The following is a 14,486-nucleotide window of genomic DNA, read 5'->3' as shown; positions in this document are numbered from 1 at the left end:
GGTACGTGAATGGGGTGTGTCTCACTGCAGGTTTCTCCTGGAAAAAGCCCCGGCCTTTGACTTTGAGATCACCTCAGAAAGACCTGCTGACTAAGTCAAAATCAGATTTTTTGAGAGGCCTTTCCTGGTTTTAGCAGCAAGCCAAAATATTTACATAAATATCTATTATTTGGAAGTTAATCTCCATCCAGCATTAACATTCCTTGCAATGGGCTCTGCTCAGCAATGAAAATGAATGCAATCTGCACAGTTACTTGCAAAGAAGTTGAAATGAACACTGAGCAATAAGCTGTATTATTCAGGGAATTAATTGTATAACTCCTGGCTATGCTTTTATTAACAACCCCTTTGTTTGCATCTTATGTTAGCTAACTCCCTTTCAAACTGGGGAGTTAGCAGAGACTTAACAGTCCTTACATAGTCAGTGGGGACCTTTTATAACACCCAATCAAACCCCAGTGAACCCCCTGGGAGTTTTGCTGTTGACTTCAAGGGGGTCAGAATCAGACCCTTTGTGAAGTCTTTTTTTTTCACCAGACAGCTTCACTGTATCTGGATTTGCAGTTTGCCATGTTGTAACACAGTGACATAATTAGGGACTTTTATTTTTCTTCACAACGAACAAGAGCTGGGGCAGAACCAAAAGCCCAGCTCCAAACACCCCAGAACTTTGGATATGTTTGGATCCAAACTTTGCATCCAGCCCTTCTCTTTATAATGAGCTGAAACAAGATCCCAGATCCAAACACCCTATGAACTCTGGGACAGCTCAGTTCTGGATTCAAAGTTAAACCTTGGGCCAGATCATCAGCAGATGTAAATCAGCGTAGCTTCATTAAAGTCAATGGTGCTCGGCTGATTTGTTCCAAATGAGGATCTGCCCCTCTGTGTCTTGGCCTGTATCTATTAAGTATGACTGTCCCGCTATCTGAGTTCACTATAAACAAGTTCCACTGTATCTTTAATTTGATAATCTCATGTATACATGGGTTAGCTGCCAAAGAACTGTCTTAAAAGCTAATAGGCATCTTAACTGATATGTTATTCAAAACACAGAAAAATAACTGTGACGCTCTCTAGAAAGAACTGGTTCATATTTGTGTTGCCCAGTTCAAGCCCTCTGGATAAAAGAGAGGATAAGCAGTGAATACATTTACGAGAAGGAAGATAATCGGTTTTAAAGTGTGGACGGCTATTGTATCAGTTACCTGTGGTAAGAACTTTTAGACTAAGCTCTTCAGGGCAGGGAATGATTTTATTTTTGTGTTTCAGCATGTCAACCGCATAGTCAGCCCTACACAATAATACTAATGGGGAAAAATGCAGCAGTCAGCTGAAGTTATAAGGCTGTTCATTTAGGTCCCTGAAAACCATACTTTGCAGAAAATCCATGTTTTTGTGTGGTGGGTTTTTTTTCCCTCTTTGGGCTGGACGCATTGATCAAAGGTACACTTGTGTGTTATATCACATTCACTGTCTGTGCTATAAAGATTTACAGCTGCAGGGCTCGATAAGAGAAACTTAGCAAGCTAATCTTGTTACAGTAGAGTAAAAAGCCTCATACTTGAGTCTAACTGCCCTTTAGAACATCTCTGCTGGGACAGCCAGGCAAATGGTCTGCAATTAGTTAAACACAATTTATAAATCTGTACATAATGTGCAACTAAATTTTAAAAAAATATTAAAAGCCAATGTTCCGGCATCACTTTCAAGGAGGAAGAGGGCAGCCTTCTGAAACATTTGTAATTGAGAATCCAGCAGGAATTATAGATCATCTCTCTAGCTAATATATCCTGGTTTACGTTTCTATATAGCATCAACCACTTGCAGTATCTAAATGCGAAGTGAGGCCCTGATCCAAAGCCCACTGAAATAAATGGAAGGAATCCCACTGACTTCAGAAAGCTTTGGACCAGGCCTTTATGGCATATCTAATCTAATCTACCTAGAAATTAAACAATTGCTCCAGCCCCCAGCACACATTGAGTGCCTCATGCAAGTGGGTTTAAAACTTGTGTTTGAACCAAAGTTAAAAAAAGAGCTTAAAAATCTGCAAACAGTTTTCCTCCTGGGAAGAAAAAGGGTGAAGGGTGGAAAGAACCAGATGTGACAGGTGCTAGGGATTCAGGTTCTACGGTGATGGATGCAGCATAAAGAAACTGAATAGAACTGTCTTAGGAACCTTATGGGAGCTTCTTTGAGGCTAGTCACAGTAGGTATTTGCCTATTAGAACTGGTGGTAAGTTTTCTCTATAATTAACCTAATAATCTGATCTTTGATTTCCAAGTGCAGAAAAACAACTGACGCTGCCTAGTTCTGACATTTTTTTGTTTCGTTTGGAGCGGGTGAAAAAACAGCATCCCAGCCAGAGAACTCTTTTTGAACCAAAACCAGCTTAATCTACATTTCCAAAGCCTCTTGTGAGATTTTAGCTTGTAGCAATCCCGGTGCCTAAGGGGTTTCTGCCAACTTCTAGGCAACTTTGCAGCCAAGTTATCAACCCTTTAAAATTAAGCCTTATATAACAGAACTGCATTAACAGCAGCAGTTTGAATGGCTATTATTAATCCCTTAATTAAATCAATGTAAATCTCTTCCCTTCTCAGTAGCATTTTTGGATCCAAATATGTAAACCTATAAGGAACTGAACCAGCTTCTGATGCCCTGAAAGTAATTTAGCAGGGGAATTAAAAAATCAGCACCATAGGAACCTTCTCTCTTATACAAAACAGTGTTCCTCCTTGTGTTTTCAGAGCTCAGTTGGGAAGGAAGAGTATTGTATTGAATTGGGGCGGTAATCAGGAAAAAGGGTTACATGGGAGACACAATGGACAGCAATGTGAAATAAAATAAAGATGTATAACGTCTCTGTAGCTAGAGATGGTCTGCTGATACATTTTATGTCTCTTGCCTACATAATCTAAAGAACTCCCCCTCCACTGAATATAAAAACCAATCAGATGGATGGGATACCGACATGGACATACTTTTGGTTTAAAAATATTTAACATTCCATGTCTGTACCCTTCTGAGAGGGAATCAAGAAACAAACTGCACTTACCTCCTCCGTACATCTGACATAAATATGGAAATCTCCAAACATTTCCCAGCCCCACTGCATAAGAAATGCAGGCAAAAACAAACTGTAAGGGATTGTCCCATAATGGCCGGGGTTTTTCCATTTGCACTTTCAAGCACAGATTTCAGCAGAGGGTTCTTGACTTCACTCCTTCAGACACTCTTCAAAGCCTTGCCTGAGACTCAAAGCCAACCCAAATGAGAGGGAGTATGCTTGCCAATTGTTGTCAAGCTTTTTAATTACTAATCTTATTAACAGGCACATAGTGAAGTAGGAATGCTGGTAAATAGATTATAGACACACATACACACACACAGAGAACTATAAAATGGGCACTTTGGGTGAACACTTGCTTGGCTTTCAACTTGCATTGGAAGGATCTGAATTAAGGTTTTTATTTGACTGAATGCTGGGTTGATCTTGAAATCAGAAAACATTTTCGGTTGCACATGGCTGAAATGACTTGGAAAGCTGGAAAATCCTCATTACTTAAGGTTCGCCACCAACATGTGATGCGTTCCTTTGGGAGTAGTGTGCATGGCTCAAGGTGAGAGAGTAGGCCATTTCGTATTTACTAATTAATGAGTGAGGTCTCCACACAATCAGGGTTTGTTTAAATACACAAATTTGTCAGCTTCCAAGGTAGAGATGACCTTACTGAAATGTGCAAATGCTTATCCTAACATATTTCAGGTTACAGGCACTCAGGTCTGGCGGCCTCTATGAAATCAGAAAGGTGGTCTCCTAGTGGAGAGAGTCCACATCACAAAAGCTAACAACTGCTGGCCCTCTTGCTGAGATGAATAGGTCTGAATAAATGTGGAGACCAAAGGTGTCTAGAGATGGTCTTCGGTCTAAATGTGGTCCTTTCTGGTCAGGACGGGGGGGTTTGGGGTGAAGCAGTATAAGAAAGCTTGCCTTGCTACTAACTCTGATGCACTTACTCTGTGGCTAAATAGAGGACTTTGGTCTCCAAGTCTGTCATCAGCCCTAAAAATCTACCCCCAATTTTAAATACTTTGAATTTAAAATGAGAAAAGCAAAAAACCCACAAGTATAAGCTGTACTTGAAAATTGTGGTCAAGATCCTCAGCTGCTGTATATCAGCATAGCTCCGTGAAGATCTGGCTCCTTTCTCACAGGCTAAATTTTCACACGCTTCTAAAAGTTTTGTCTCGGCAACAGGGTCTGTGTAGTTATGATTACTCTTATAGTTCAGTGTTTATTTTATTTTCCATTGATTTGAGCAAGTTAAATGTTCTCCAAATAATGTTTTTATTTGTTTGATTCAATTGACCACAGGCGGCTATCTAATACTCTGGATGATTTTAGCGATCTATATAGGGACTGGATCCTCCAGCCTGACGGAACTGCACACAGCAGAAGACCAGAGTTGGGGGCAAAAGTGGTTTTGGGGACCACAGCTCTGGTCCCCGAATCCTGATGCTGAGCTGCACTGGATCCGTGGCATGAGTTACACCATGCTGAGATCAGCTCTATCTTGCACTACCTACACTGAGCTCTAAGAGGCTATTTCAGCCATCAGGGGTGCCAGCAGGATGAATACACCCTAGTTCCTTTCCCTTTCTCTTTGTCATGCTTCCTATGTAGAAGGTCAGCAGGGATGGCAGTATCGGAGCCAGTATGATAGTTCTAAGCTGCTGGAGGATTCCCCCAGCTGTGTGTGAATCCTCAAGGAGTAGGTGAATCTAGTTTTAGGGCAGTAATCTAGTTTTAGGGCTGTTTTGTACTGTGAGACAAGAATTTGGTCCATATGGATATACTGTATACTAATTATATGTTAATTAAAATTACTATATAACATGAATTGCATATTATCATCTGCATTGTTTTAAATATATAGGGGGTTCTCCCTCACTCACTTTACACAGACCAACACCACCGGTCTCATTTCCCCAGGAAACAAAGCTTGAACTTGTAGTAAACTTGAATTTGTCAATGCTGTAAAAGCATGGGCTCTGAGGTTTGATGGAGGCATAAGGCCACAGAAGTGCTCTCTCTGATCTGTTTAGAATTATACGCTTTAGATGCCTCCTCAACTTTTACGGCTAGGCTGTAGAATGTGAACTGGGCCTTAGGTCTACCGAAAATGTTTTAATAGGTCTGCCAATTAATTGCAGTTAACTCACGCGATTAACTAAAAAAATGTATCGTGATTAATCGCACTTATAACAATAGAATACCAATTGAAATGTATTACATATTTTCGGATGTTTTTCTACATTTTCAGTATTGATTTCAATTACAACACAGAATACAAAGTGCACAGTGCTCACTTTATATTATTTTTTATTACAAATATACGTATGGTAAAAATGATAAACAAAAGAAATAGTATTTTTCGATTCACCTCATACAAGTACTGAAGTGCAATCTCTTTATCGTGAAAATGTAACTTACAAATGCAGATTTTTTTGTTGGTTACATAACTGCACTCAAAAACAAAACAATGTAAAACTTTAGTGCCTACAAGTCCACTCAGTCCTACTTCTTATTCTGCCAATCACTAAGACAAACAAATTTGTTTACATTGATGGGAGATACAGCTGCCGCTTCTTATTTACAGTGTCACCTGAAAGTGAGAACAGACATTTGCCTGGCACTTTTGTAGCTGGCATTGCAAGGTATTTACATGCCAGCTATGCTAAACATTCATATGCCCCATCATGCTTCGGCCACCATTCCAGAGGACATGCTTCCATGCTGATGATGCTTGTTAAAAAAAAATGCATCAATTAAATTTGTAACTGTACTCCTTGAAGGGAGAATTGTATGTCTCCTACTCTGTTTTACCCACATTCTGCATATATTTCTTGTTATAGCAGTCTCGGATGATGACCTAGCACGTTTGTTTTAAGAACGCGTTCACAGCAGATTTGACAAAACATAAAGAAGGTACCGATGTGAGATTTCTAAAAATAGCTATAGCACTCTACCCAGGGTTTAAGAATCTGAAGTGCCATCCAAAATCTGAGAGGGACAAGGTGTAGAGTATGCTTTTAGAAGTCTTAAAAGAGCAACACTCTGATGCAGAAACTACAGAACCTGAACCACCAAAAAAGAAAATCAACCTGCGGTGACATCTGACTCAGCTGATGAAAATGAACATGCGTCAGTCTGCACTGCTTTGGATCATTATCAAGCAGAACCATCATCAGCATGGAAACATGGCCTCTGAAATGGTGGTTGAAGCATGAAGGGACATATGAATCTTTAGCACATTTGGCACGTAAACATCTCGCAGTGCCAACTAGAACAGTGCCATGCGAATGCCTGTTCTCACTTTCAAGTGACATTGTAAACAAGAAGCAGGCAGCATGAGCTCCTGCAAATTGTAACCAACCTTGTTTGTCTGAGTGATTGGCTGACCAAGAAGTAGGACTGAATGGACTTGTAGGCTCTGAAGTTTTACATTGTTTTATTTTTGAATTCAGGTTTTTTTGTGTACATAGTTCTACATTTGTAGGTTCAACTTTTATGATAAAGAGATTGCACTACAGTACTTGTATGATGTGAACTGAAAAGTAATTTTTTATAGTGCAAATATTTGTAAGCAAAAATAAATATAACGTGAGCACGGTACACTTTGTATTATGTGTTGTAATTGAAATTAATATATTTGAAAATGTAGTAAACATCCAAAAATATTTAAAATAAATGGTATTCCATTGTTGTTTAACAGCGCAATTAAACACGATTAATTTTTTTTAATCGCTTGATAGCCCTAGTTTTAAATGCTTAATATACAACTCAAGGGCTCCTCACACAGCTAGGGTACTTCTTTTTGCCATGGATGTCTTGGGATAGGAGGAAGAAAGAATATTTCTTGGTTTCTCTAACAAACAAACAACAACAAAACTAGTTTGCTTTGGGAATTAATGCTATGCCAGCTGTGAGGACAATCTTGCCTGAAAGAAAATATATACTGGATCTCATCAGAGAGAGCTCTTAACTTTAAAATCTCCCCTGCAAAAGGTGGTAGCTATTGGGAAGACCATTTTGATGGACAGGGGTACATACTGGCATCCAAAGATTGTTGCCTCTGATTCGGTGGGAGTGGAAGTGTCTTCTTTGTAGAAGTCTTCAGATGTATAAGTGTCTTCTTTCAAATGCCAGGCTGCTAGGTTGAGTCTGTCTGGTTGTGAAAAGAAGATTGGTCCTTATACTAGCCGATCATCTCTGTGAGGTCAAGCTATCAGGTAGTGTGACATGAGGATAATCAGGCCTGAGGACCATGGCCTGTTAAGCCAGAATAGCACAATCAGTTTCAGTGTTAGTCCCTCCTTTATCTTCTGTATAGGTGTGGGGAACAGCACAAAGGATGGGAAGACTATAGCTGAGACCTTAGCCCGCTTTGATAGAGATTGGTCATCACCTCAGATCCCTGGTCTTGATATCTAGAGAGAGGCTACAGGATGCTTATTGTTCTTTTCAGGGTCAAGAGGTCAATTGCTGACAATGAGTGAAGATAGTTTGGGGCCTAGAGCCGGGTTCTGTTTGTTCCTGATACTCTGAGGCTAGAAATAAGGTGGGAACTGGCCCTTCAATTCCTTCTAAAAGGGCATTGGGTCATCTCACTCCAATCTGAAGTAACTGAAGGATGGCTTCTTTCAAATCTTTTTAACCATTATTTAATTTTAATTTCAATAACAATTTTGATAAGTTTCAATAACATTTTTGAGAAAATCTTAAAAATTCAATTAACTTTTTTTGAAAAATTGAAAATTGGGTTTACTTTTAACCTTGCAAAATGGAATTAACTTTGAAATTTCAAAATGGCTCATGATCTTTGTTTCTAAATTAACTTGCTCTTGTAGGCATTTTCTCCCAAACTGAGGGAGTCTGGAGAGAGAGGGCGGGGTTTACTGTAGATAGGATTGGGTGTGTGTCAGACCAATTGCTCTGAAATGGCTGAGGGACTTACTGACTTTGCCTCTTATTCACTTGTCTCAGCTACCATTAGCAAAGTGGTATTCTCTCATTCTAGTCCTGGGACTGCTTCAACTGGCTGTGTGACGTGGACTCTTTTCTATAGTGTCTGTTCAGGGCGGGGATTATATATCAACATTTTTGATGATTCTGTGATTTGGCTTTCTGAAAATTTTTCCACCAGAATACTAAGAGCACCAGAAGCTGATTTGCTTGGGTGTCCACCCTCAGTAAGGGAAGCCCCATATGCCTGCTGCTCTAAGGGAGAATGGGAGGGCATGCCTGGGTGCAAGTGTACAGAAAAATGCTGTCAGTGACATGTCTCAGAGCACAGCCCTTAGGCTGTGAGGGATCATATCCGCAGTAGCATCTCCCTTAGCTTCCCTGTAAAAGCACAAGGCGGCTGCAGACGCTATTAGAATGTCAGATGACATCTCATAATTCTTAGTGATAAAAAAATCTCCCCCAGGGACAATAGCTATGTGTATAGTACCTTTGGCAGTGACACCAACTCTGAACTGGGACTTGTGAATGTTGAGAAAAACCTCACAGCCTTATAAAACAAGAGGATATTAGAGGGCTGGAAAGAAGTAAATGCTGGGCTGATGGGCCCTTTAAATCCTCCTTGTTGTTCTGCATCTAGACTACTCACTTTCTCTCTCTTCCGTCCCTCCAAAGCCAGCGTCTGGGGAGAGGATGAGGAGGTGGTCAGGCATGGTGAACTGCAGCAGTGGCTAGAGACGTTAGCTTGATCGGCAGGGCATGACAACTTGCAGTGTCAGCCGCAGTGGGTCATGACAATCCTCAGCAGCAATATCTGAGGGATGAGAGTCTGGTGCTTTCCCTGTCTTCTGGGTGTGGATGCAAATTCTATTTCTCTTTTACAAGCATGAGGAGGGATACGAGAGGAGCTATCTAGGGCAGAACTCCTGAACTCAGGTTCAGAGCACTCTGAAAGAGTCGATCAGATTCTGTTTAAAAGCACCATAGTTAGCCCTCCTCAGAAGAATTCCTTTTTTCTTTCTTTGTCTCCCCCAAAGCTCTTTGCTATTTAGTGCTACCCTCCTGCTCCAGGAGGAAGGCAGAAATCAAGCTTAGGGATCAATCCAAAATATTTCAAATCCTTAGGGCTCGCCCTGCCCTCAGAGCCTGGACTCCATCGTGCCTCCTCCTGCTCAGAGATCTGATTCAGAGTCTCTCAAGGACAGGGCTAGGGTTTGAGGATGGGCTCCTCAGAAGACTGGTTTGCCCAGAAATGGGAGGTCCCAAGCAGGGCACTACATCTCTATATTGCAGGTGGTCCACATGGGTCAGGTGTTTCCCCTTGAAGTCCCTACCTGGGATACCAGTAGGTTTGCCCTAGGAACCTGCTATAGCAAGTGGCAGCAGTGGAGAGGGAACCAAAGACTCTTTACCTCCCTCTCTGGTGTTAACAGTGTTGGTGCTGTGGCCAATGTCCTCCAGCCATCGCCCAAGGAGCTTGGCTGCTGGTGTGGGCTCTTGGGACTCTCATGATATTCCTCTAGCATGCTGCCTTTCAGGTATCACTCGACTCATGGAGATGTGGGAGGGGAAGCCACATGAGCAGCTTTTCCAATCTCACCTATCTCCTTTTCCGCCCAGGGAAAAGCAGGGTCAAGGTAACCCTGCTAGGACATCAGCTGCTGAGACTCTGCCAGCTTCTCCAGTCCAGCCTGGCTATTCCAGTCCTGAGTTTCATCTGAGCAGAACAGTTGCTGCAAAGACGAGCTATACAACACTGAGTACCATTGAAAATATTTTATGCAAGTAAGTCAGATTCTTTTTTAGCAGAATGTAAATAATGGTGGCATATTTCACTAAAAAAAATTACTTTAACCTAAAGTGCTTGCATATTCAGTAGCTAGCTACCAATGTGTTTAACCGTTCTGTCATAAAAATGTAGCAAATTATTTATCAGCACACCTATGTCTGTATGCGCTATTGAAGGCCATGCTTATAAATGATTAATAGCTGTTAATAACACAAAAATGGAGCTTTAAAAATAGGGAAAGCATTACCAGCACTTGTACTAATGATGAAGCTTCTGTCAGAATAGATTACTACTGTTGCTGAGTGTGGGAGAATAATTCAAGTTAAATATTTCCTTTGACTCTGGATCACCCCATTATACTTAGCGTTAATTTACTAATGGGTTTACTAATGGAATGCCAACGCAAGGAAGTGTGGTCAGGCCAGGTCAGGGAGTTTGATTGCAACAAACTGAGTTGCTGAATCTTTTAAAATTTCATTTGTTCTCTCAAATCATCTAGATTGAGAATCACCATGGGCCAAATTTTGAAAGGTATTTAGGTGATTAGTGGGATTTTCAAAACAGCAAAGTGCCTACATGCAGATTTTTAAAGGTCATTGGGAGGTAGGGGCTTAGGCACTTTTGACAATCTCACTAGGCGTCTGTCTTTTAAAATCTAGGCCATATCTCTTTAGTTCTATGCTTTTTGTAGGACACATACTGATCTCTATATCAAGATCATGAAATAACACGCTGGTTGTGAAATAACAGAAGTAGTATAACTGGGAGTTTGTTTGAGAGCTTTATCAGCTCTGGCTGAACTCAATGTATGGCTCTAAAGATTTTTAAATGGTGAAGTCGAAGGTATATTAGTTTGAAAGAGCTTTGGGATCTGATGAAAGACATTATATGCAGCTAAGATCATTATCATGCCAGTACCTGCCTCACAATGTGATTTGTAGAGAACACTCTTGAAACAGCAAGGAAATGAGCCCTGGCTTTGAAAATATTCGCTTAGAGGGCTATACTTGACAAGCTAGATATGTGTCAGCATGCACCACTGCTGCTATTTTGTTGTTGGTATTCTTTTGGACACATCTTTCCAGTTTGAAATTTGCAAATTGTCAGCATGTTTAAATTATTGACAATGTAAATAAGCAGTCTAAGGGGTTGTCTATACACAAAATTATTCCGGAATAGCTACTGTGCTTTAAATTCACACCTTACCTTATTTCAAATTAACGTTCAAGTGTAAACAAGACCTTCACTTTCCATTAGAAGCAGTTGTTGGTTTCCAAAATTCTTCAAATACAGGATTGTACATCACAATCAGAACAATATTATTTGGCAGCCCTGGAGGAAAGAAGTGGGTATATTTGAAGCTGTTTCTGGGAACTGCTAAAGGCTTGGCTACACTTGAAAGTTAATTCAGATTAAAGGTAGGGTGTGAAAAGCACAATAATTATTCCTGAATAACTGTGTCACACTTAGACCAGAATAAGAATGCCTTGTTCCATATCAGTGTAATCCAGGCTCTCACTCTGGAATAAGATTGTCTGCATGGAGTTATTCAGGAATAATTATTACAGAATATCAGAGGGGTAGCCGTGTTGGTCTGGATCTGTAAAAGCAGCAGAGTCCTGTGGTACCTTATAGACTAACAGATGTATTAGAGCATGGAGAATTCACCCACGAAAGCTCATGCTCCAATACGTCTGTACAACTCCATGTGTAGACAAGCCCTAACTGCAGATTGCATTTCTATTTCAATTTTAGCAGGCTTAAAGACTCCTACCCTCACTGTTCCCCCCACCGCCCTTCTACAAATGCCGAGAGTAGTGAGAGCAGCAAAGAGTCCTGTGGCACCTTGTAGACTAACAGACATTTTGGAGCATGAGCTTTCGTGGGTGAATACATGCATCCGACGAAGTGGGTATTCACCCACGAAAGCTCATGCTCCAAAACGTCTGTTAGTCTATAAGGTGCCACAGGACTCTCTGCTGCTTTTACAGATCCAGACTAACATGGCTACCCCTCTGATACTTGACTCTTAGTGAGAAACATTCACCACTTATACTATGCAGGCTTTACTATTGATGATGCCTGAGAAGGACAGAACCTAGCTTGGCTTTCGGGCCTTAGGTGGACTTTTCAAAATTCCTGTAAAATGAGCACAATGGAGGTGGAAATCAGAGAGGTGCAATAACTAGGACCCCCAGGATGCCATATAACCTCTTTTCAGAGTCAAGCTTCACTGTAAGAAAAACGTATAGATAACTTCTAGTTAGCTATTAAAATGCATTGGACTGCCTGCCCACTTTACAATAATTAACAGAGAGGTGATGAAGGGATTCTTCTGCATTGTGTACTTGGCTTCATTTTAGCCTAAGTCTGTCTTGTTTACTCAGAATGACACTTCCTCTTCTACCTGATTTTTTCTATACAAATGCTGCCCCTTAATACATTATATATTTTCATTAGGAAGGCTGATTAGCCTCCTACTGTACTATCCATTGGTCTTCTACATTCTGTCTCCATGGCTTTCTGAAGAGATTGTGACTACCGAAAACTCGACCTTTTCATTTGTATTTACATACATATAAGGGATCACCTAGAATTTTTTGTAGACAAAGAATTTAATTTAAACAATGTCATCTATGTATTACAGGCATTTACAGGACTACCTAGGAAACACCTATACTGTTTACAGGCCATGTGGACAGAATGACATGTAGCCACCCACAGCCACCACGTTAGCAGATCCAAGGATAATGATAGGTGTTTGGACCAGTATATAGATGCAGATATGCTTTTGCTGACTCATGCTTCCAGGTGGATCTTATTATCCCCAACCAGGACATAAGGCATTGAAGCTTTTATGTGATGCTCCAGGCACACTGATTGGGTCGGAGGAGGACCTGCAGGGAAAGCCCTGAGCATTACCAAACTTGGGCAGGTATTTTAGGTTGATGCTTATGCTCTACTTGTTATCAAGTTGCCAGGAAAGTGAGTGGGCTAGTTCTGTGCTTAGCACAAGGTGGGACTGCTGCCTGTTAACAAGAGCTTTTAAAGTAATAGTTTCTATTTGTCTACACACAAATTTACTTTCAAATTACAGGTCTGTCGCATCTTAGGTGCATTTAACATGCACAATTTCAGCTTTAGGCGATTAGCAAAAACAAGAAAAATAACAATTTAAATACTGTTTCTGTAGTGCGGGCGATTCCGCCCGCCATTACACTCAATGTAATTTTGACTATACGTGATTTTCGCTTTATGCACTGACTGCGGAACGTAACCCCAGCATAAGATGAGACAGACCTGTATACTAGTGTGTTGCATTTACTTAATATATTTTTGAAGGGCTAGTTTTCTAGAAAGGCTTGTTTCTTGATGAACTTACGATGTTTAACCACTTGCAGCAATAGATAATTTGCATTCACTAACCATAACCGTAAGAATCACTCAGCTGTAGTTTTGCAGTAGTTGGTGTCACTCAGAAGCCAGCAGTGGTCCTTTACAATGACAGAAAGAGACAAATAGAGGAACCTTGATAAAACAACTGTTAGCTGGTATTTCAGAAAGATAAAATAGGTGATTAAATGAGAGATCACCGTGGACCCTCAAAGACAAGTTATATGGGATATGGCCCAATTCAACAATCCTGGCTCCTGTGAGTAGCTCTATTGAATGCAATGGGAATATGTCCAGTGTAAGGAAGTGTACGCAGCCAGCCTTCTGTTATGAAACTATTATTCACAAGAAAAACAACAGATAGTGGGGAATTTTATGAACACATGGGGAAGGGGTAGGGAACATGCCCATTAAAATGTTAGTATCCAGCATGACCTTTGAGTTTATTAATGACCAACTGCTGGACTCAAATTATGTCCTACTGGTTGCTGATTCTGTCATAGTTAATAAAAGGTAAAGCTGAACTGCCCGAATTTTGCTCTTGCAGAAAACATGCTTCACTTCTCGAGCACAAAAGCAGCTTAAGAGAGATTTGATTTTTTCCGATTAGAGGATTATGGAAAAATTGTTTTTACATTTTTCTTTCAGGTAGAGCTAGGGAATTAACACCTCAACTGGAAGAAGTGTGTGGTGTTTATCAGAAGAGTAACGAATTTCCAAAGAGAAAAGGTGGTAGATGTGCAACTGGGATTCTCATTTGGGAGAAGTTCAGAAATACCAATTCATGTATTAGCTTTAACTTCCAGCCCGGTGTTCCCACCTCAACATAACATACACAGTGTGTACTGACCCACGGATTTTTGAATAACCAGGCTAATGCCAGCTCAGGTGCAGTTGTATTAAGGGTTCCATTTGGTTTGGAATGCAGCAATCTCCAACCCAGCAACACCAGCCAACAAGAGCACGTTACCCTAAAGTTTCATGGTCTATATTAGGTTCCTCTTAAAAACTGAATCAAATTCATTATTTTGGCCCTGCTAGTCAAAATTCTCCAAGTTTTGCCCAGGTTATCTGAAGAGTCTCTGTCCGTGACCAATTGACTTCAATGGTACTTAAGCACATGCTTAACCTCTTTGTCAAACTTGGGTCTAAGACAGCATAGGGATATCAATAATCATCAACTCTAGTTGTCTGAGTCAATAGCCCTGATTTATCAAAGAGTAAATGTTGGCATGAATAATAAATTTGAGACCTCTTGCTTTCCCTCTTTG

At 40.6% G+C, this 14,486-nt stretch overlaps 1 protein-coding gene across 2 annotated transcripts in view; it reads right to left on the bottom strand.

Moving 5' to 3' along the window:
• The window catches only part of SLC6A20 (solute carrier family 6 member 20), a 52,836-nt gene extending 39,566 nt beyond the window's left edge, over positions 1-13,270 (bottom strand). Inside the window, exon 1 of one of the 2 annotated variants that reach the window (XM_039525177.1) lies at positions 13,249-13,270. Coding sequence is in view for 1 of the 2 variants with exons in the window: in XM_039525176.1 (XP_039381110.1) it covers positions 3,063-3,183 (121 nt within the window). In the remaining variant the exon portion in view is untranslated. Of the gene's footprint in view, positions 1-3,062; positions 3,184-13,248 lie in introns of those variants that run through there. The other variant, XM_039525176.1, reaches the window with a different exon arrangement.
• Between the last annotated feature and the right edge of the window lie 1,216 nt (positions 13,271-14,486).

Source organism: Mauremys reevesii, linkage group 2, assembly GCF_016161935.1.
Source record: "Mauremys reevesii isolate NIE-2019 linkage group 2, ASM1616193v1, whole genome shotgun sequence".
NCBI classification, from domain to species: Eukaryota; Metazoa; Chordata; order Testudines; family Geoemydidae; genus Mauremys; species Mauremys reevesii.
The sequence above is the reverse complement of the archived record's forward strand: the minus strand, read 5'-3'. Positions and strand labels throughout refer to the sequence as shown.